This window comes from Canis lupus, chromosome 12 (assembly GCF_003254725.2).
Source record: "Canis lupus dingo isolate Sandy chromosome 12, ASM325472v2, whole genome shotgun sequence".
In the NCBI taxonomy this organism is placed as follows: domain Eukaryota; kingdom Metazoa; phylum Chordata; class Mammalia; order Carnivora; family Canidae; genus Canis; species Canis lupus.
In genome coordinates this window covers 5,717,485-5,738,154 of record NC_064254.1, presented here as the reverse complement: position 1 = coordinate 5,738,154, position 20,670 = coordinate 5,717,485, and the positions used below count along the sequence as shown (strand labels likewise).

At 42.5% G+C, this 20,670-nt stretch overlaps 1 protein-coding gene across 5 annotated transcripts in view; it reads left to right on the top strand.

The window, feature by feature from the left end:
• Nucleotides 1–8,109: 8,109 nt before the first annotated feature.
• STK38 (serine/threonine kinase 38) overlaps nt 8,110–20,670 on the top strand; it is a 42,253-nt gene continuing 29,692 nt past the window's right edge. For 2 of the 5 annotated variants that reach the window (XM_025418586.3, XM_025418584.3), the window contains exons 1-2: nt 8,110–8,384; nt 14,592–14,724. In XM_025418586.3, coding sequence (XP_025274371.1) covers nt 14,594–14,724 — 131 coding nt within the window. In that variant the 5' untranslated portion in view covers nt 8,110–8,384; nt 14,592–14,593. Of the gene's footprint in view, nt 8,385–14,587; nt 14,725–15,948; nt 15,974–20,670 lie in introns of those variants that run through there. The other 3 variants (XM_025418585.3, XM_035698075.2, XM_035698076.2) reach the window with 3 other exon arrangements.

The following is a 20,670-nucleotide window of genomic DNA, read 5'->3' as shown; positions in this document are numbered from 1 at the left end:
TGTGGCAGGCCCAGTCAATTATACTTATGCTTCTGAAGGACTGCAGCTGCAAATAAATTCTCCTCCTGGCCAGGCATGGTTATTGGCAGTTACCAGAGCATATATGCTGTGTGAGCTCTGCACTCTTCTGCTCTCCTAGGACTGTGGGAAAGAGATGGAGAAGAGAAGGCAGCTGGATGGGGCTGGAGCAGGTGCCCAGTGACTCTCCCAATATTTATCTATTTATTTATTTTTTTAAGATTTTATTTATTTGTAAGAGAGAGCATGCATGCAAGCAAGGGGGATGGGTAGAGGGGGAGGGAGAAGCAGACTCCCCACTGAGCAGAAGCCCCATGCAGCAGGACTCGATCCCAGGACCCTATCCCAGGACCCTGGGTTCATGACCCAAGCCAAAGGTAGATGCTTAACCGACTGAGTCACCCTGGCACCATGACCCTTTCAATATTTATATATTATGGTTGATATTGAAAGGGGACGGCTATGAAATTGAGTGGGAGGGGAACACTAATGAGAAAATAAAACCATAGTGGGAGAGACCACTTAGGAGGATGGTTAATTTCAGGGTTAACTTGGCTAGGCTATGGGGTTCAATCTGGCCACAAGTACTAGTCTATATGTTGCTATGAAGGTATATTTTAGATGTGATTAACACTTATAATCCTTTGACTTTAAATTAAGCAGATTACCTTCCATAAGGTAAGTGGGTCTCATCGAGTCAGTTGAAGGCCTTTCAAGCAAAGGCTGAGATGTCCCAAGGAAGAAGCAATTCTGCCTCAAGATGACAACATAGGGGCAGCCCGGGTGGCTCAGCAGTTTAGCGCCTGCCTTCAGCCCAGGGCGTGATCCTGGAGACCCGGGATCAAGTCCCGCATCAGACTCCCTGCATGCAGACTGCTTCTCCCTCTGCCTGTGTCTCTGCCTCTCTTCTTTCTCTCTCTCTCTCTGTCTCTCATGAAGAAATAAATAAAATCTTAAAAAAAAAAGATGACAACATAGAAATCCTGCCTGAGTTTCCAGCCTACTGGCCTATCCTGTGGACTTCAGACTCAAGACTGAAGCATCAACTCTTGCCTGGGTTTCCTGCCTGCCAGCCTGCCCTACCAATTTAGGACTTGCCAGCCCCCACAATCATATGAGCCAGATCCTTAAAACAAATCTTTCTATCCTATTTCTCCGGTTACTCTGGAGAACTCTAATACAGAGAGCTCCATGAAGGATGACCCTAGAGAAAAAACTGGAGCTGATAGACTGAGTTTGACCATAATATGAAAAAAGTTTTCCAGTTTTGACAAGAGAGATTGCAGACTAAATTAGTGATACATTTTTTTAATTTTAATTTTTTTTTTGAGAGAGAGAATGTGTGCACAGGTAGTGAGTGGGAGGGAGATGTGAGGGCAGAGGAGAGCGAGAATCTTAAGTGGGCTCTATGTCCAGAATGAAGCCTGAGGTGGGGCTTGATCTCAGAACCCTGAGAATCATGACCCGAGCCAAAATCAAGAGTTGGATGCCTGACTGGCTAAGCCACCCAGGTGGCCTGATGATAAATATTTTAAAACAAAACTGAACAAAGGAAAAAAACTGAGGCAATTATTAACTTTAGGGAAAACAAAAAATGGTCCAAGAAGGCAGAGTAATTATTCTGTCTTGTTTGGTTTAGTTTTTTTTTTGTTTGTTTGTTTGGTTTAGTTTAAACACTGAATATTGACTTGAGAAAAGCAGTGGTGAAAGTTGTGTTGTGAGTTCTATCCTCACTTTCACTGTGAAAATTAAAAAAATTTAAAAAGACTGAAAATTTCAGAATCAGCAATGTTATTTAGAAGCAAGGAGGTAAAAAGCAGAAGAAACAACTATGTGTTGAAAACAACTGCTTATTATTATTTTTTTAAAGATTTACTTATTTGAGAGTGAGAGAGAGTGTGTGCGCACAGGGGGAGGGGCAGAGGGAGAGAGAGAGAGAGAGAGAGAGAGAAACTCAAGCAAAGTTTGAGTGCAGAGCCCAATGCAGGGCTCAATCCCAGGCCCCTGAGATCATGACCTGAGCCTAAATCAAGAGTTGGATGCTCAACTGACTGAACCATCCACGTGCCCAAAAGTAGCTGCCTCTGCTGAGTGAACTAGGAGTGGATGGGGCAAGGAATTGCTGTTAACATAAGTCTTGTAGATCGTTTTTTCCCCCCAGGTCTATATGTGTATTGCTTTGATAAAAATAAACTAAATTAAAAGTTATATGGGTACAATGTGGAACATTTTGAAAGAGAAATGTATGAAGTAGAAAATAATAGTCATTCATAACTCTTTCACTCACAGAAAGCAACAATGTACATTTTACAGGAGTAGGATTATTGAATGAATCTGAGATTTGGGACACCTGGGTGGCTCAGTTGGTTAAGCATCTGCCTTTGATTCAGGTTCTGATCCCAGGGACCTAGGATGGAGTCTGGCATTGTCCCCGCCCCCCTCAGTGGGGAGCCTGCTCCTCCCTGTCCCTCTGCCTGCTGCTCCCCTGCTTGTGCTCTCTCTCTGACAAATAAATATTTTAAAAATATGTAAATGAATTTGAGATTAAATTGTCAGAGCTTGCGGTTTACCAAATATCACAACTTAGATGTAAATGAATAAGAACAGTATAATACTGTGTGATATTGTAGGTATAATTACACACAATATAATCATACACCATATAATCCCCATTTGTTGATATGTGTATTAGAAAGTAGCCTGGAGGTGGGGTGCCTGGGTGGCCCAGTTGGTTAAGTGTCTGCCTTTGGCTTGGGTCATGATCCTGGGGTCCTAGGATTGAGTCTTGCTGAGCAGGGAGCCTGCTTCTCCCTTTCCCTCTGCCTGCCACTCCCCCCTGCTTGTGCTTTCTTTTGGCCAAATAAATAAAATCTTAAAAAAAAAAAAAAGTAGTCCGGAGGGATAGTCACACCAAAATGTGACTTGGTAGTGAGTAGGGTGGGCAAACAAGGTGCTTGTATGCACAATATAAGGAGGCACTCACCTCATGGTCATGTAATGAAGTTGCTGAACTTGAGCCTAGGTGCCTCACTTGCCTCACTCAAGTCTGGCCATGGTCGGGACATAGGGCTGCTGGATCATGGGCACTTACTCCATATTTTTCACTTGGGTGTATGTTCAAGTTCCTTCCTACTCCAAATGTGGTACATGGACCTCCAGCATTAGCATCACCTGGGAGCTTGTTTGAAATGCAGACTCTTAGCTCTGCCCAGACCTTCTAAATTAGAATCTGTATTTTAATCGAATCTTCGGGGATTTGTGTGCTTGTTAACATTGGAGCAACCCTGGGCTAGCAGGCACCAAGAACAGTTCCTGTCTTCTTACTAAAGGAATATTCAGAGGCACATTGACAGGCGAGGTGAGACACACTGACAGGCGATAAGACGCCTATTCTTCAGAGGATTGTGGTCTTTGACTAGAGGATGAGCTTCAGCCAGTGAAGCAATTGCAGATCAACCTGATGGATGAGAAACAGGTGAATTGCTTGGGACAAAGAACAATTCGGGGCAACCTTTATTTTATTTTAAAGACTTATTTATTAAATATTTTATTCATTTATTCATGAGAGACACACAGAGAGAGGCAAAGACATAGGCAGAGGGAGAAGCAGGCTCCAAGCCTGATGTGGGACTCGATCCCAGGACCCCAGGATCGGGACCTGAGCCAAAGGCAGATGCTCAACCACTGAGCTACCCAGGTGCCCTATTTATTTATATTTTGAGAAAGGTGAGGGAGATGGGGCAGCCTGGGTGGCTCAGTGGTTTAGCACTGCCTTCAGCCCAGGAAGTGATTCTGGAGACCCAGGATCGAGTCCCACATCGGGCTCCCTGCATGGAGCCTGCTTTTCCCTCTGCTTGTATCTCTGCTGCACACGCATGCTCTCGCGCTCGCGCTCTCTGTCTCTCATTAATAAATAAATAAAATCTTTTTTTAAAAAAAAGTAAGGGACAGAGAGTTCACTTGCTCTCACTAGGGGTGGGGAGGGGCAAAGGGAGAGGGGGAGAGAATCTCAAGCAGACTCCCTGCTGTGAGCAGATCCTGAGGCAGGGCTCATCTTCTTGACCCTGATATCCTCACCTGAGCGGAAACCAAGAGTCTGATGCTCAATTGAGGGAGCAACCCGGCACCCCTGGGGCAACTTTTAAGCAGAAGGAAAAGATTAGTCCGTCTGAAACTGGGGAAAAGAGCAAGACGAAAGTGTTAGTATTTGTAGCACCTGTAGCACCTGGCTGGCTTAGTTGGCAGGGCATGCTACTCTTGATCTTGGGGTTGTAAGTTTGAGCCCCTGCTTTGAGCATAGAGCTTACCTAAAAAAAAAAAGTGCTAATATTCTGACCAAGTAATTCAAATCCATGGGGATGAAGAATAACTTAGTATACTATAAGGTTGTTGGTTTTCCAACAGCTTTTAAAGATATCTGTTATAGAACCGAGAATCTTGCAGGGTGCCTGGTTGACTCAGTTGGTAGAGCATGTGACTCTTGATCTGGAGGTTGTAAGTTCGAGCTCACTCCTTTGGGTGTAGCAATTACTTAAAAATAAAATCTTAAAAACAAAACCAAAACCAAAATGGAGGTCTCTTGCTGCAGCAACAGGAGTGGGTGCATCAGCCACGGGGCTCGAAGGGGAATTTCATGGATCGCTTTAAGAAAATGGCAGACAAGCCAGGCATGGGGGAAATCGTCCCCAAGCTGAAGATGGACCCAAGAGATGGTTGAATGGAGAAGTGGAGTGAAATTTCCTAAGAACCTTTAGGATTCTCTACCCCCAGTCATCTTCAAGACACCTCAGTCCTGACGTGGAGGAAGAAGAATCACCTGCAAGATGGACGTAAGTGCATGGTGAACCCGGGCATTCTGTGCTGATCCCACTGGCCTGTGGGTCTCTCAGGGGACTCCCAATCAGACTGCTAAATTCTCCACCTTGCTCTGGGATATTACAGGAAATTATTTGTATGGTGAATGAAAATAACATGTACTTTGTGGCAAAAAGATGTCAGAAAACCAAAACCTAAAACAAAACCCCCCAAAATAAAACCCCAAACTGAGAATCTTGAATAGGTGGATTGTATTGTAGTTATAATTATATGAGGGCAGAGATAATACAAAATAGAAAATAAAAAGGGATGTTCCCATTAACCAGTAGTCAATTAATATGGGTCCTGTAGGGGCACCTGGATGGAACTCCTGGAGAAGCATGTGACTCTTGATCTTGGGGTCTTGAGTTCAAGCTCCATGTTCAGTGTAGAGCTTACTAAAGAAAATAAATAAAATTTAAAAATAAAGCATCCTGCAATATGCCATTCTGCACTTAGATTAGGAAGTTAGAGGGATCCCTGGGTGGCGCAGCGGTTTAGCGCCTGCCTTTGGCCCAGGGCGTGATCCTGGAGACCCGGGATCGAATCCCACGTCGGGCTCCCGGTGCATGGAGCCTGCTTCTCCCTCTGCCTGTGTCTCTGCCTCTCTCTCTCTCTCTCACTGTGTGCCTATCATTAAAAAAAAAAAAAAAAAGATTAGGAAGTTAGATTAAGGGGGCAACTGGGTAGCTCAGTGGTTGAGTGTCTGCCTTTGGCTCAGATCATGATCCTGGGGACCCGGGATTGAGTCCTGTATTGGGCTCCCTGTGGAAGCCTGCTCTCCCTCTGCTTATGTCTCTGCCTCTTTCTCTGTGTCTCTCATGAATAAATAGATAAAATCTTAAAAAAAAAAAAAAGGAAATTGGATTAAAAGAGAACAGCAAAGTAATGTATACTCCATGGCAGTCATTATTGGCTGGATCACTCAACATCCATTTTCACTTCCTTTCTTTTCTGTCTGCCTCCATTACAGAATATAACAAAAGCTGAGTACTTGCTTTCCCAGAAAGGGTGGCCGTGTTACACATGACCATCCTGGTCTGAGATCTCTATGAAGGTCTCTAGAAACTGTATGTAGCAGCTACCACTCTGACCAGAATGGATTCAGAGTGATCGTTCCAGGGTCTGGAGTAGGGTGAGGTGAGCAAGACACTTCCCTTGGTACAAGATTTATGAGGGTAGCAAAAGAATCAGTAATCAAGATAACATTTTAATGCAACATTTAAAAAAATAAAAATTAATGCAAAAAATGCATGATAAAAAAATAGCAGCATTTATTATTTTTTAAAGACTTTATTTATTTATTCATGAGAGACACAGAGAGAGAGAGAGGCAGAGACACAGGCAGAGGGAGAAGCAGGCTCCATGCAAGGAGCCCAATGTGGGACTCGATCCCAGGCCTCTAGAATCACACCCTGGGCTGCAGGCGGCGCTAAACCGCTGCACCACCGGGGCTGCCCAAATGGCATTTAAAATAAAAGCGGGATCCAACAACACAGTATTATAGGGAGGCAAATAAGGCCCCGTCCTGTGGGTGTAAGGGTCAGCTCACACTTGCTTCTGCTTCCAACTCACAGTCTGGGGTGGGTATAAGTGACTGGTGGCACTTAGGTTTTGTTTCTATTTGCTGGAAGTAGAGAAGAGCAGCATATTCTGGTTGAGCAATTTTGAGTAAAATTTTAGTGTTTATTAGAGTTAAGGTATAGATAAATTAATATAGAACTATAGAGAATAGAGGATGGGATATGTATCCTCTGGTGAAATTGGGAAGGCTCCAAGGAAAAGATAAGGTTTCAGCTGGGGAAAGGGGAAAGCAGAAAGAACATTGGATTTGCAATCAGAGAATGAGGCTCCTCTTGCTTTACTAGCTGTGACAATTCAGGCAAGTTCCTTCACTTCTCTCAGTGCTAGTTACTTTATGTGTAAAGTTACTCATCCTATGTGACCTGCCAAAGACTTGCGAGGATGAACTGAGATCAGATGAACGAATGGGGTTTCTAAACTGGAAAGTGCGCTAAGCAAACATCTTGCACTGCTATTAAGTCATTAAGGACTGGTAGGACTTTGACAAAAGGCATTGGTGGAGAAGGGCCTTTGGACAGAGAGAATGAAGGATGAATTCTTTTTAGTTTGAGGCGACACAAAGGAAACAGGGCTTTGAAGTCTAGGAAGATAAAAGCAGTCACGGAATGCCTACGTTTTTTAAGACCATTAAGGAAACAAAGCCCAGGACCCCAAGTTTGAACGGCAAAACCAAGCTTTATAGTCTTAGAATAACCCAAGAATGAGGCACCAAGCTAGCACAAAATACCCTAATGAATGACTTACACATTTTGCTACCTACATGGTCTTTTTGAAGGCAAGCAGGCACCCTATCTTACTCATCTATAATGTTTCCAGGAGCCTGACGCTTTCTAGTCAAGAGCTCTGTGCTCCTTTCTCAAGAAAAGAATGAGCGTCCTGAAGGCTTGGGGCTTCTTTACTCGGGGTTGCACAGACTAAGCGGTTGCGTTGCCTTGAAAAGCAGGTTCTTCTGTGCAGACTGGGATGCTCCCCCCCCCCCCCCCACACGCCATAGCCTGACGTTACGAAAGCTCTCCAGATCCCAAGTAAGTCCTTAGTGTTAGTCCTTATTTTAAGGAAGAGTAAGATGGGGGGTCAGGGGTTCTAGCCGACTTATTGCTACGATGATCAAAAATCAGGGGAAGGCGGGGGATGACGACTACACAAGTAATACAATTTAATACAACTACAGATGAATGCGAGCACGCAAGCACTCACAGACACACCAACGAGTGCATGGCAAACTGGTAAAATCCGAGTAAGGTCTGCAATCTAGTCAATCGTATTGGTTTAGTTAGTTGTGTTGTGCCGATGTCAATTTCCTGGTTTTGATCATGTACTAGTTGTGTAAGATGGTGAGGGAACTGGGTGGGTGATGGGTACACGGGACTTCCTCGTATTAGCCTTGCAGCCTTCTGCGAGTCTGTAATTATCTCCAAATAAAGCAAACAAAGAAACCAGAAAACACAGGGCACCTCCCCCGAGCCCGGCCTAGCCCACCCCGAAACCCCCACTGCACACGGCGCGCTGCCGCCCTCCGCACCGCCTCCCTCTCCCTCCGACCCTCTCCCAGGTGAGGCGGGGAGGATGGGTGCGGCGGGGCCGCGCACGCGCAGTCCCGAAGCCCCCCCCCCCGCCGCGTCGCGGGGCAGTCACGCCTGCGCAGTGCGGGCCCCCGGCCCCCGCGCCAGCCCCTCTCCGCGGCGGGGGACTGGGCTGCCTTGGCCCCTCCGCGCTGCCGTCTTTTCCGGCGGTTGGAGCGCTTCCTGTTGTCCTTACGCGCTCCCGCCCCCGGCCGCAGCCTCGGAGCCCCTTGCGCGTCCCCCGGTCGTGGCTGGTCGGCGCGGGGCTGCCGCTGGGGCTTCGCGTGTCTGCCGGTCGGAGAGGTCGCTGGCCGGGCGGCGTCCGCGGCCGTCCGCCGTCCCCAGCCCTTCTTTCCCGGGGCTCTGGTGAGTCTTCAGCCCACCCCAGGCTGCCCCCTCCTTTAGGGGCTCTCCCTCCCCCCGGCGCCCTCTTTCCAGCCGTTGTGCGGGCCGGCCCTCGGCGGCTCTCCTCAGCCGCTGGCACCCCTGGCACCCCTGGCACCCCGCCGCGCCCGGCTGCTCTCCCGGTCGGTCCTCGCCACACTTCCCCCGTCGCAGGCTCCCCACCCCATTCTTTCTTTCTTTCTTTCTTTCTTTCTTTCTTTCTTTTTGTGCGGTTGGGGCGGGGAGCCGGGCTCTCTTCTCTTTTTCCGTGTTGCCAGCTTTGCTCGCTGCTACAGCTCAGGTCTCCTCTGGGATCGCAGTCATTACCATTTTGCACCTCTTTTCTTTTTTTCTGGGGTCTGAGAACCTAGGAGCTGTTGTGTGAGGCAGAGATGTGGAAAGCCCACGCTGGGGTGTGGCTCCTTCGAGTGTGCCCCCTTCCCCACGGCGAGTCTTAGGGTACAGGGTTTCAGATCATCTTAAAATCACAGGAAAATTGAGTGACGGTTTTTTGTTGTTGTTTTTTTAAAGAAATAATGGAAAAGGAAAGTGTGTATCACAAAGTGTGCAGAAACAGCTACTAGCTGATCTACTAAAGATCAGATCTCCCAGTTTGCACTTTGAATCGACTAAAAGACACAAAGAGAAGCTTTTTTTTTTTTTTTTTTTTTTTAAATGTGCAGAGGGAGGTTGATGTGAGGCACACCTGCTGCTTCCTCTCCCTTTCAGCTCACCTTGGCTCTGAATTAGAATTAGCCAGGCAGTAGCTGTGGTTTCCCTAAACAGACGACATCAGGCTAACAGGCTCCGCTGGTAAGAGGACCAGAACTTCATCCCCCAACTTGGCGGAGAAAACCATTTCACCTCCCAATACCGTTCCTGTCCTACATACATATTCTCAGCTCCCAGGAATGGTGAGGAAAGATGAGTGCTTTCTTGGCAAATCTTTTATAAGGTGCTTACTAAGTACATTGAGCATGAGATGGGAGAAGGATATTAAGAGTAGTGTAAGACAGATGCTTGCTTTGCCTTGGCTTACAGTTCAGGAGGAGAAATTCAGATACATGATTCTTAAGGAATAGTCTTAGCATCCGTGTTCATTGGCCCAAATGAAAGATACAGGATTGTCTGTTACAAAGAAGTAAGTAAAGAATTGGTGAGAGAAGGGGTCTTCATTAGAGATGACAGTGCCATTGTAGAGTTAGAGCCAGTCAACCAAGGATAATCATCTGGGTTGAATAAAACAATGCATTCATTCAGTCTACTTTTATGTTTACACTACCTACCCCTAACTTCTGAAGATCACATTCTTTTAAACTTTTAACACCTTTAAGGATTTTTTACCTACCTGTTCCCTAATCCTGCAGAGTTGGAGAATGAAACAAATAGGACAGGGGCCTCCATTGGCTTGTAGGTCAGGGCATGAAGGCTTGAATGATCAAAAAGTGTGAGTGTGATCCCTGTCTTATAAAAAGTACTTGGTTGACCCAGTAAAGCTATAAATTGCTATAGGGCAATAGTGATTGTATCTTTTGATGAAAGGTTATTAGAAAAGGCTATTCCTTTTATGAGTAGAGGAAGGGGAGGAGGAGGAGGTTTTGAAGAAAGGTCAAAGGGAAGGGCAGTGCCACCTTTGCCATTACATTAGAGACTATCATTCTACTAGAAAATTTGTTGGTCTGTTATATGAGCATCTTTGAATACACTTATCTGTCGATCTTTTTAAAAGCTTAGAAAGCCATGCCAATGACTTAAATGAGTCAAAACTTTCTTCACCCCAGTATTTATATACAGATCAATGTAAATGTAATTTTGTTCTTTAGTTTTTTTGACAACCAAAAAATCATGAACTTGCTCAACTTATATTTATTAACAACCTATTATATGAAAGACATTGTTTGTCTTAGGTTTAAACACTAGTTGCATTTTTATGTTGAAATAATTTCAGTTGTTAGAATGTAACCACATGTATGTGTTATATATATATAAAAGGGTCTCTAGAAGTGTTCAGGCAAGGGAGGAGTACAAAGCACTCCCTTGCTTCAGACTTGTTTTTAAATTTGGTTTAAAATTTCTTCACCAGACTTAGAGTGCATGTGGTTTTCATTGTGGGTGGAGGGGGTACAGGCTGACAAATAAGGAACCACACCCAAGCTTCATAAACCAGAGGTTTTTAAAAAATTCTACTGTTATCCTAAAAATATTTGGGTTAGCTGTTGCTATTAGCAGAAACCGCCCATAAAAAGTAACAGTAACGAATAACATTGTAAGGTAGAGCTGAGTTCACTTTCTTGAATTTGTGATTACTAATCATTTTGGCACATCATGAATAAAAATGTTTGAAGTAGAGCCTTGATCTTGAATCTCTTTGCTCTGAAAGGATTATTCTTTTACGTGACTTTTGCCTGAATATCTTTTATGTTAAGCCTTTTGTCTTAGTAATAATAAGTGCACACTCCTAAATAGCCTTAATCTAAGAAGCTGCTAAGTATTTTTTTTTTTTAAGATTTTATATATTTATGAGAGACACAGAGAAAGAGAAAGAGAGGCAGAGACACAGGCAGAGAGAGAAGCAGGCTTCCTGCAGGGAGCCCAATGTGGGACTCATAATGTGGGGATCCCGCATCTCCAAGATCACGCCTGGGGCTGAAGGCGGCGCTAAACTGCTGAGCCACCCGGGCTGCCCGAAGCTGCTAAGTATTAAGGGAAGAACCTTAAGGAAACTTTCCATAAAGTGTACTTTTTAAAAAAAATTGTTATATTTCTCTTCTCTTCTCTTCTCTTCTCTTCTCTTCTCTTCTCTTCTCTTCTCTTCTCTTTCTTTTTTTCTTTCTTTCTTTTCTTCCGACTTTGTTTATTCATGAGAGACACAGAGAGAAAGGCAAAGAAGTAGGCAGAGGGAGATGCAGGCTCCCTGCAAAGAACCTGCTACGGGACAAGTTCCAGGGACTCCGGGATCACGCCCTGAGCTAAAGCAGGCAGATGCTCAACCGCTGAGCCACCTAGGCGTCCCAAATGTACTTTTGAAAATGGCCCTTGGTCGCTTCTGATTTTTACTCAGCTTCATATTGGGATGAAAGGACAAACTTAGAAACAGGTCATATTGGAGGAAGGCATGATAAGGTTAAAATATCTAGCATTATTCTCAACCCTGGAGCAAGTCCAGAGTGGTGAATGGTTTGGCCAACTGTGACAGTATGGGCTGGGGAAAATGAGATTTAAATTTAGGGAAAAAATGGGGGATCTCTGGGTGGCTCATCGGTTTAGAGCCTGCCTTTGGCCCAGGGCGTGACCCTGGAATCCTGGAATCCTGGGATCGAGTCCCACGTCGGGATCCTCGCATGGAGCCTGCTTCTTCCTCTGCCTGTGTCTCTGCTTCTCTCTCTCTGTGTCTCTTGTGAATAAATAAATAAAATCTTTTAAAATAAATAAATTTAGGGAAAAATGTTCTGTAAGTTGTTTAAACCGTGTTGGTATCAGTTTTCTCATATGTAAATTAAGAAGTTAGGGTTTCTTGTTTTTAATCTATCTTTTATAGCTAAAATTATGATTCAGGTTTTTTCTTTGTAACATTGTTTTTATCATAGGTTTTAATTTAATTTATAAATCCAAATAGCATGCATTTATCAAATACTATAAGACATGTCAGAGTACATCTATACCTGCAGATAAGCATTTTATTTTATTTTTTCTTAAGATTTTTTTAAAAAAGATTTTATTTATTTATTCATGAGGAACAGAGAGAGAGACAGAGATACAGGCAGAGGGAGAATCAGACTCTATGCAGGGAGCCCGACCTGGGACTTGATCCTGGGTCTCCAGGATCACGCCCTGGGCTGAAGGCGGTGCTAAACCACTGAGCCACCCAGGCTGTCCTTTTTTAAGATTTTATTTATTCATGAGAGACACAGAGAGAGGCAGAGACATAGGCAGAGGGAGAAGCAGGCTCCCTGTGAGGAGCCCGATGTGGGACTCAATCTCAGGACCCTGGGATCATGACCTGGGCAGAAGGTAGATGCTCAACCACTGAGCCACCCAGGTGCCCCTGTAGATGAGCATTTGTTATAGATTTTTAACTGTAGAAAGTTTATAAATTTAAAAATTATTGATAATTTGGGGCACCTGGCTGGCTTAGTCAGTAGAGCATGCAACTCTTGATCTTGGGTTGTAAGTTTGAGCCCCACGTTGGGTGGAAAGATTACTTAAAAATAAAATCTTTAGGGACACCTGAGTGACTCCAGCGGTTGAGTGTCTGCCTCTGGCTCAGGGTGTAATCCCAGGATCTGGTATCGAGTCCCACATCGGGCTCCCTGCATGGAGCTTGCTTCTCCCTCTGCCCATGTCTCTGCATCTCCCTCTCTCTGTATCTCTCATAAATAAATAAATCTTTTTAAAAAAATCTTTAAAAATTATTGGTAATTTAGTAGCAATAGTACATGCTCATTTAAGAAAATATATAAAATATGGAAAAGCCCACATAAATGATCTTTATGCCACAAAAGAATGGCATTCTTACTGCCTAAAGTTAAACCATTAGTCACATTTGATACATATTTTATTTTATTTAAAAAAATTTTTTTTAAAGATTTTATTTCTTCAAGGTAGATTCTTGGATGGCAAAGTTTTATTCTGTGTCTATATTATATATTCTTAGTATACATTTATGGTATTGTGATCTTGTTCTCTTCCTTTTTAAAGTTATAGCATATGTTTTAAAGATATATTCATGTCACTTTTAGGTACAGATAGATTTGCTTCTGACTGCTGCATGTTATTTCTTTATGTGCATCCACAACATTTTCTTTATTTCCTTACTGAATTGGCTTCAACTTCCTATAACACAAATGAGGGCATAATAAACATTGTGTATTATATACATCCTTGTGCATTTCTTTCTTTTTTTAATTTTTAAAAGATTTTATTTATTTATTTGAGAGAGAGAAACACAAAGAGCATGAGAGAGAGCAAGCAGGGGGAAGGGCAGAAGGAGAAGGAGAGCAGGGAGCAGGGAGCCCAATGTGGGGCGCCATCTCAGGACCGTGGTATCATGACCTGAACCAAAGGATAGACGCTTAACTGACTGAACCACCCACGCACCCCCTTTATGCATTTCAGTAAGAGCCCGTGTGACAATTTCTTTAGGTCTTATACCTAGCAATGGTATTTCTGGGTCATAGGACATTAATATATACTTATTTTCACCAAATATTCTCTTTGGCTTTTGTTATATATTATATGTTTGTCCTCCAGAAAACTTAAACAAATTTACTTTCCTACCAGTGGAGTAAGAGAGTACATAGTTGGTGGGTTCTTTTTTTTTTTTTTTTTTTTAATTTTTATTTATTTATGATAGTCACACACAACACAGAGAGAGAGAGAAAGACACAGGCAGAGACACAGGCAGAGGGAGAAGCAGGCTCCATGCACCGGGAGCCCGACGTGGGACTCGATCCTGGGTCTCCAGGATCGCGCCCTGGGCCAAAGGCAGGCGCTAAACCGCTGTGCCACCCAGGGATCCCTTTTTTTTTTTTTTTTTTTTTTAAAGATTTTATTCACTTGGGCAGCCTGGGTGGCGCAGCGGTTTAGCACCGCCTTCAGCCCAGGGCGTGATCCTGGAGACCTGGGATCGAGTCCCATGTCGGGCTCCGTGCATGGAGCCTGCTTCTCCCTCTGCCTGTGTCTCTGCCTCTCTCTCTGTGTCTGTGTCTCTCATGAGTAAATAAATAAAATCTTAAAAAAAAAAAAGATTTTATTCACTTATTCATGAGAGAGAGAGAGAGAGGGGCACAGGCAGAAGCAGTCTCCATGCAGGGAGCCGATGGGGGACTCAGTCCTGGGTCGCCAGGATCACACCCTGGGCTGAAGGCGGCGCTAAACCGCTGAGCCACCTGGGCTGCCCTAGTTGGTGGGTTCTTTTTTTTTTTTTTTTTTTAATTTTTTCTTTATTTATTTATGATAGTCACAGAGAGAGAGAGAGAGAGAGAGAGAGAGAGAGAGAGAGAGGCAGAGACACAGGCAGAGGGAGAAGCAGGCTCCATGCACCGGGAACCCGACATGGGATTCGATCCGGGGTCTCCAGGATCGCGCCCTGGGCCAAAGGCAGGCGCCAAACCGCTGCGCCACCCAGGGATCCCTAGTTGGTGGGTTCTAATCCAAAACTAATACCTCTTCTTTTTTTGTTTCTAGCAGCCATGGCAATGACAGGCTCAACACCTTGTTCCTCCATGAGTAATCACACAAAGGAAAGAGTGACCATGACCAAAGTGACACTGGAGAATTTTTATAGCAACCTTATCGCTCAACATGAAGAACGAGAAATGAGGTAAAGAACTGTGTTTGAGAAAATTGTGTCATGGTTTTGGCATTCATGTCTAGTATCATAAAACACATTCATAATATTGTTGAAAGGAGATAAGAATAGCAGCAGCCATGCAGTAGCTATCCCATTACAGTGGAAGGACAGGGTCATTGATTTCCAAAACCCTTGCTATTTAACCCACTCATTTTTACTACTAGTCATAACACAGGGACACCTGGCTGACTCAGTTGGTAGAGCATGTGACTCTTGATCTTGTGGTTGTGAGCTTGAGCTCACATTGGGTGCAGAGATTACTTAAACTCTTAGGAAAAAGAACAATGCAGAATTCCATAGTATAAAAATATTAATTGGGTCAAATCCTTGGATTTATTGTTAAAACAGTATGATGTAACGGAAAGAGCAGCCCTTACGGAATCAGAGCTGCGTATAGAGTCATGCTTTTACCATTTATTAGCTGTCTGAGTCTGGAATAAGTTTCTTAGTCTTTTTGTGTATCAGTTCCCTATCTGGAAAGTGGAGATAATACTTGCTTTGCAGGATTGCTATGGGGATTATATATAACATATGTGAGTAACCACCATAGTGCTTCTCACGTAGTAATCACTTAATCACTTGGCACCTGTTGTTATTGATCTGGTGTAGAGTATTCATGTGGTAACTTGTAATTAAAATTTTATTCCCAGCATTTTATTATGAAAATATTTAAAAGTGCAGAAAAGTTGAAGGAATAATATACTGAATACCCTTATATACATCAAGATTCTACGTTTATCATTCATTTTATTACATATTCATCTATCCATCCCTCTATTCATTCATTAAACCATCTTGATTTTTTGCTATACTTCAAATTATGATGGAGATGTCAGTATGTTTTACTTCTGAATATGATGTCTGCTTATATAACAAGTTCAATATTTATATATACGTATATATTTAAGAGAGTGTAAATTTTGCATACAATGAAATGCACAGTCATTGTTTTTTTCTGTCTTTTTAAGTAATCTCTATACCCACGTTGGGATTCCAACCAAAATGCACAATCTAAGGGTACCATTCAGCAAGTTTTGACAAATGGAAATACCTGTAGAACTTAGTCCTATCAAGACAGAATGGTACCATCGTCCCAGAAAGTTCTTTTATTCTTGGAGATGTTCCTTCAACCCCAGGCAACCACTGTTGTAATTTTGTTTCTATATTAGATTACTCTTGCTGGTTCCATGCAAATGGAGCATGTAAATGGATTCATATAGTAAGTACTCGTTTGAGTAAGGCATCTTTCACTCATCCTAATGTTTTCAAGGTTCATCCATGTTGCTCTTGTATCAGTAGTTTGTTCCTTTGTATTGGCTGAGTACCATTCTGTTTTCTGACTATACCTCTGTTTTTACATTCTTCTGTTAATAAACATCTGGGCTTTTCTCAGTTTTTGGCTGTTTTTTTTTTTTTTTTTTTTTAAAGATTTATTTAGGGATCCCTGGGTGGCACAGCGGTTTGGCGCCTGCCTTTGTCCCAGGGCGCGATCCTGGAGACCCAGGATCGAATCCCACGTCGGGCTCCCGGTGCATGGAGCCTGCTTCTCCCTCTGCCTATGTCTCTGCCTCTCTCTCTCTCTGTGTGACTATCATAAATAAATAAAAATTAAAAAAAATAAATAAAGATTTATTTATTTGTGATAGACACAGAGAGAGAGAGAGAGGCAGAGACACAGGCAGAGGGAGAAGCAGGCTCCATGCCGGGAGCCCAATGCGGGACTCAATCCCGGAACTCCAGGATCGCGCCCTGGGCCAAAGGCAGGTGCCAAACCGCTGAGCCACCCAGGGATCCCCAGTTTTTGGCTGTTTTGAATAAGTTTCTACTGACATTTGTGTACAGATCTTTTTGTGAACATGTGTTTTCAATTCTTGGGTAAATATTTCAGAGTGGAATTGCTGGATCATAAATATACATAAGTATATATTTAGTTTTATGAAAAACTGCTAGATTTTTTTTCTAAAATATTAACAACAATGTGTGAGAGTTCCAGTTGCTTTACATTTTTGCTAACAAAATGTCAGCCTTTTTTTCCTCTTAAGATTTTATTCATTTATTTATTTGAGAGAGAGAGTGTGTATGTGCACACACTCATGAGAGCTGGGGGGAGAAGCAAAGGGAAAGGGAGTGGGAGGGGAAAGAATCTACAGCAGATCCCTTGCTGAGCTCACAGCCCAATGCAGTGCTTGATCTCATGACCCTGAGATCATGACCTGAGCAAAATCAAGAGAGGCCTAACTGTGCCACCCAGGTGCCCCTCCTGTTTCTTTTCTTTTTTTTAAAGACTTATTTGAGAGAGAGGGAGAGAGAGAACGAGTAGGGAGAGGGGCAGAGGGAGAAACAGACTCACTGCAGAGAAGAGAGCCCAATGTGGGACTTGATGCCAGCACCTCGGGATTATGACCTTAGCCGAAGGCAGATGCTTAACCGACTGAGCCACCCAGGTTCCCTCCTGTTTGTTGTCTTTAGATGAGCAGAAGTTTTAAATTTTGATGAACTCTAATTTGACATTTTTTTCTTTTATAGTTCTTGCATTCTGTGACCTCTAAGAAACCTTTGCTGCCCCCCAAGTCATAAAGATATTCTGTATCTTCTTTGGAAACTTTTATTTTTTTATTTTATTTTATTTTTAAAGATTTTATTTATTTATTCATGAGAGACACACAGAGAGAGGCAGAGACACAGGCAGAGGGAGAAGCAGAGGGAGAAGCAGGCTCCATGCAGGGAGCCTGACGCGGGACTCGATCCCTGGTCTCCAGGATCACATCCTGGGCTGAAGGCGGCGCTAAACCACTGAACCACCAGGGCTGCCCTTTGGAAACTTTTTTTTTTTTTTTTTTAATTTTTATTTATTTATGATAGTCACAGGGGGAGAGAGAGAGAGAGAGAGGCAGAGACATAGGCAGAGAGAGAAGCAGGCTCCATGCACGGGGAGCCCGACATGGGATTCGATTCCGGGTCTCCAGGATCACGCCCTGGGCCAAAGGCAGGTGCTAAACCGCTGCGCCACCCAGGGATCCCTGGAAACTTTTATAATTTAGTTTTTACATTTAATTCTATGATCCATCTTGAGTTAATAAGTGTATGAGATGAGAACACTAGATCTAGATGACTCTAGATCAAGAGTCACATGCTCTACCAACTGAACCAGAAATTGAACCCTAATATGGTTTTCTACTGTCTTTCATTGATCATTTGTCCTTCTGCCGGTATCATACTGACTTGGTTACTGTAGCATTGTGGTAAGTTTTGAAGTCATGTAGTGTAAATCTTCAACTACATTGTTTTGTTTTCTTTTCCCCCTAAGATTGTTTTGGATATTTTAGGTTCTTTGAATTTTCATATAATTTCATTTTATTGTATTGTATTTTAAGGTTTTATTTATTTATTAATGAGAGACACAGAGACATAGGCAGAGGGAGGAGGAACAGCCTCCCTGCAGGAGCCCAGTGCAGGACTTGATCCCAAAACTCTGGGATCACGTCCTGAGCCGAAGGCAAACTTTCAACCACTGAGCCACCCAGCCGTTCCTCACATACATTTTAGAATCTGATTGTCAATTTCTAGAGAAAAGCTTGATGGAATTATGATTATAATTGTATTGAGTCTGTAGATTAGTTTGGGGGAGAATTGACATCAGTATTGAATCTTCTGATGCATGAACATGGTGTATCTCTCTATTCTCTTAGGTCTTTAATTTTTCTCAGCAGTGTTTTGTAGTGTTTACTGTGGGGATCTTACGTGTTATTTTGTTCATCTGTTACTAGTATTTTGGAGTTTTTTTGAGCTGTTAATTGGATGTTTAAAAAATTTTTTCCAATTATTTGCTGCTAGCATATAGAAATATAATTGAATTTTGTATATTGACTTTATATCCTACAACTTGCTAATTTACTTATTCTACTAGCTTTTTTGTAGATTCCTTAGGATTTTCTGTGTAAACAATCAGGTCATACTCATTTTTCTTAAAGATTTAATTTATTTATTAGAGACGGGACAGTAGGGAGGGGTAGAGGGAGAGGAAGAAGCAGACTCCCCACTGAGCAGGGAGTCCAATGTGGGGGCTTGATCCTAGGACCCTGAGATCATGATCTGAACCAAAGGTAGACACTTAACTGGTTGACTGAGCCATCCAGGAGCCCCTGGTTTTGCTTTTCTTAAAGACCAAATTAATTAAAAGATCGTAAGAAGGGAATATTAAACATTTAAGAGGATTAGAATGTTTTTGGTAATTTTTGTTATCAAATCATTATTTTTCATTAAAAAAAAGTAGTAAATACGTTGAAGGTCTCAGATATCCTTGCTAATCTTTTTCATTTAGTGCCCCCTTTTTTTGGTGCCCCCTTTTTGGGAAATGAGTTGATCTTTGTTGTGGGTTTGTTATACCAATTGATAAGACTATTTAGGTTTTATTGCTAGAAATTTTAAAAATTAAAAAAGGAAAACAGCGATTGGCAGGAGTTACTACCACATTTAGAACTACATTTAGAACTGTCAGATGGAAAAAAAAAAAAAAAAAGAACTGTCAGATGGGGGGTGCACCTGGATGGCTCAGTGGTTCAGCATTTGCCTTTGGCTCAGATCGTGAATCCTGGGTCCTGGGATCGAGTCAGGGAGCCTGCTTCTTCCTCTGCCGGTGTCTCTGCCTCTTTGTCTCTCATGAATAAATGAATAAAATCTTAAAAAAAAAAAAAAGGACTGTCAGATGGGGAACTGAGTTTCTTAGTCAGTTGTGTCTGACTTCTGATTTCAACTCAGGTCTTGATCCCAAGGTTGTGAGTTCAAGCCTCAGACTGGACTCCATGCTGGGTGTGGAGCCTACTTGGAAACAACAACAACAAAAACCCTATCAGAAATGGATTTTCAGGCTTTTTGATGTTATGGGTGGAAATGTCATAGAACCTTGAGAAATAAGCAGAGTTTAAGTGATATGAGACACTCATTGATAAAGAAACTTTTATTTATTTATTTGTTTATTTATATATTTTTAAAAATTTTTATTTATTTATGATAGTCACAGAGAGAGAGAGAGGCAGAGACATAGGCAGAGGGAGAAACAGGCTCCATGCACCGGGAGCCCGACGTGGGATTTGATCCCGGGTCTCCAGGATGGTGCCCTGGGCCAAAGGCAGGCGCTAAACCGCTGCGTCACCCAGGGATCCCTTATTTATTTTTTTTAAAGAAACTTTTATTATGAGTATATCACTAATATGTGATGATGAGTGGTTTGAAATAAGTATTGCTAGTAAATTTTGAGATCAGATTGTAACAAATTTTCATTTTGTTCCTCCCTTGGATGCCTTTAAAATCTCTAGTATTTCTGCCACATACATGCACTTTTGCATTGTTCCATGTGTAGTAGAGCAGTAGGTTATATTTGAAACAAAGTACCTAACGGCAGGGGAGATGAAACCAAAACCTAGAGGTAGAAGAAAGAATAAAAATCATTTAGGATTGGTTTTCTGTATAAAAGTAAAATGTGAGAACATTGGCTGGGATTGGAAACATTACAGCAAGTTCTACTAATGGATTTAAAAACAATTAAACCCCCTGAGTCTGGTGTCTGATGGTCTCCTGTTAATGCTACTGGTAGGCTATAAGCTGAATCCCCTCAAGAATGCAAGTTTATCTTCTTTATATATATATATGTGTGTGTGTGTGTGTGTGTATATATATATATGTATATAATTTGTATACATACTATTTTTTTTGTATACATACTATTTTTTTTTGTATACATACTATTTTAATCTTTGTTTTGCCTCTGATGGTAAGGTTATCTAAGAATAGCAGTTCTCCTTCTATTCTCTCATGTGACCCTAAGTACCCAGTAAATATTGATAATTGCCTAGTTTTTCATATAAAAAATATGATTATAGCAGCCTGAAATCAAAACTGAGGAAGCTGGCATTTTTT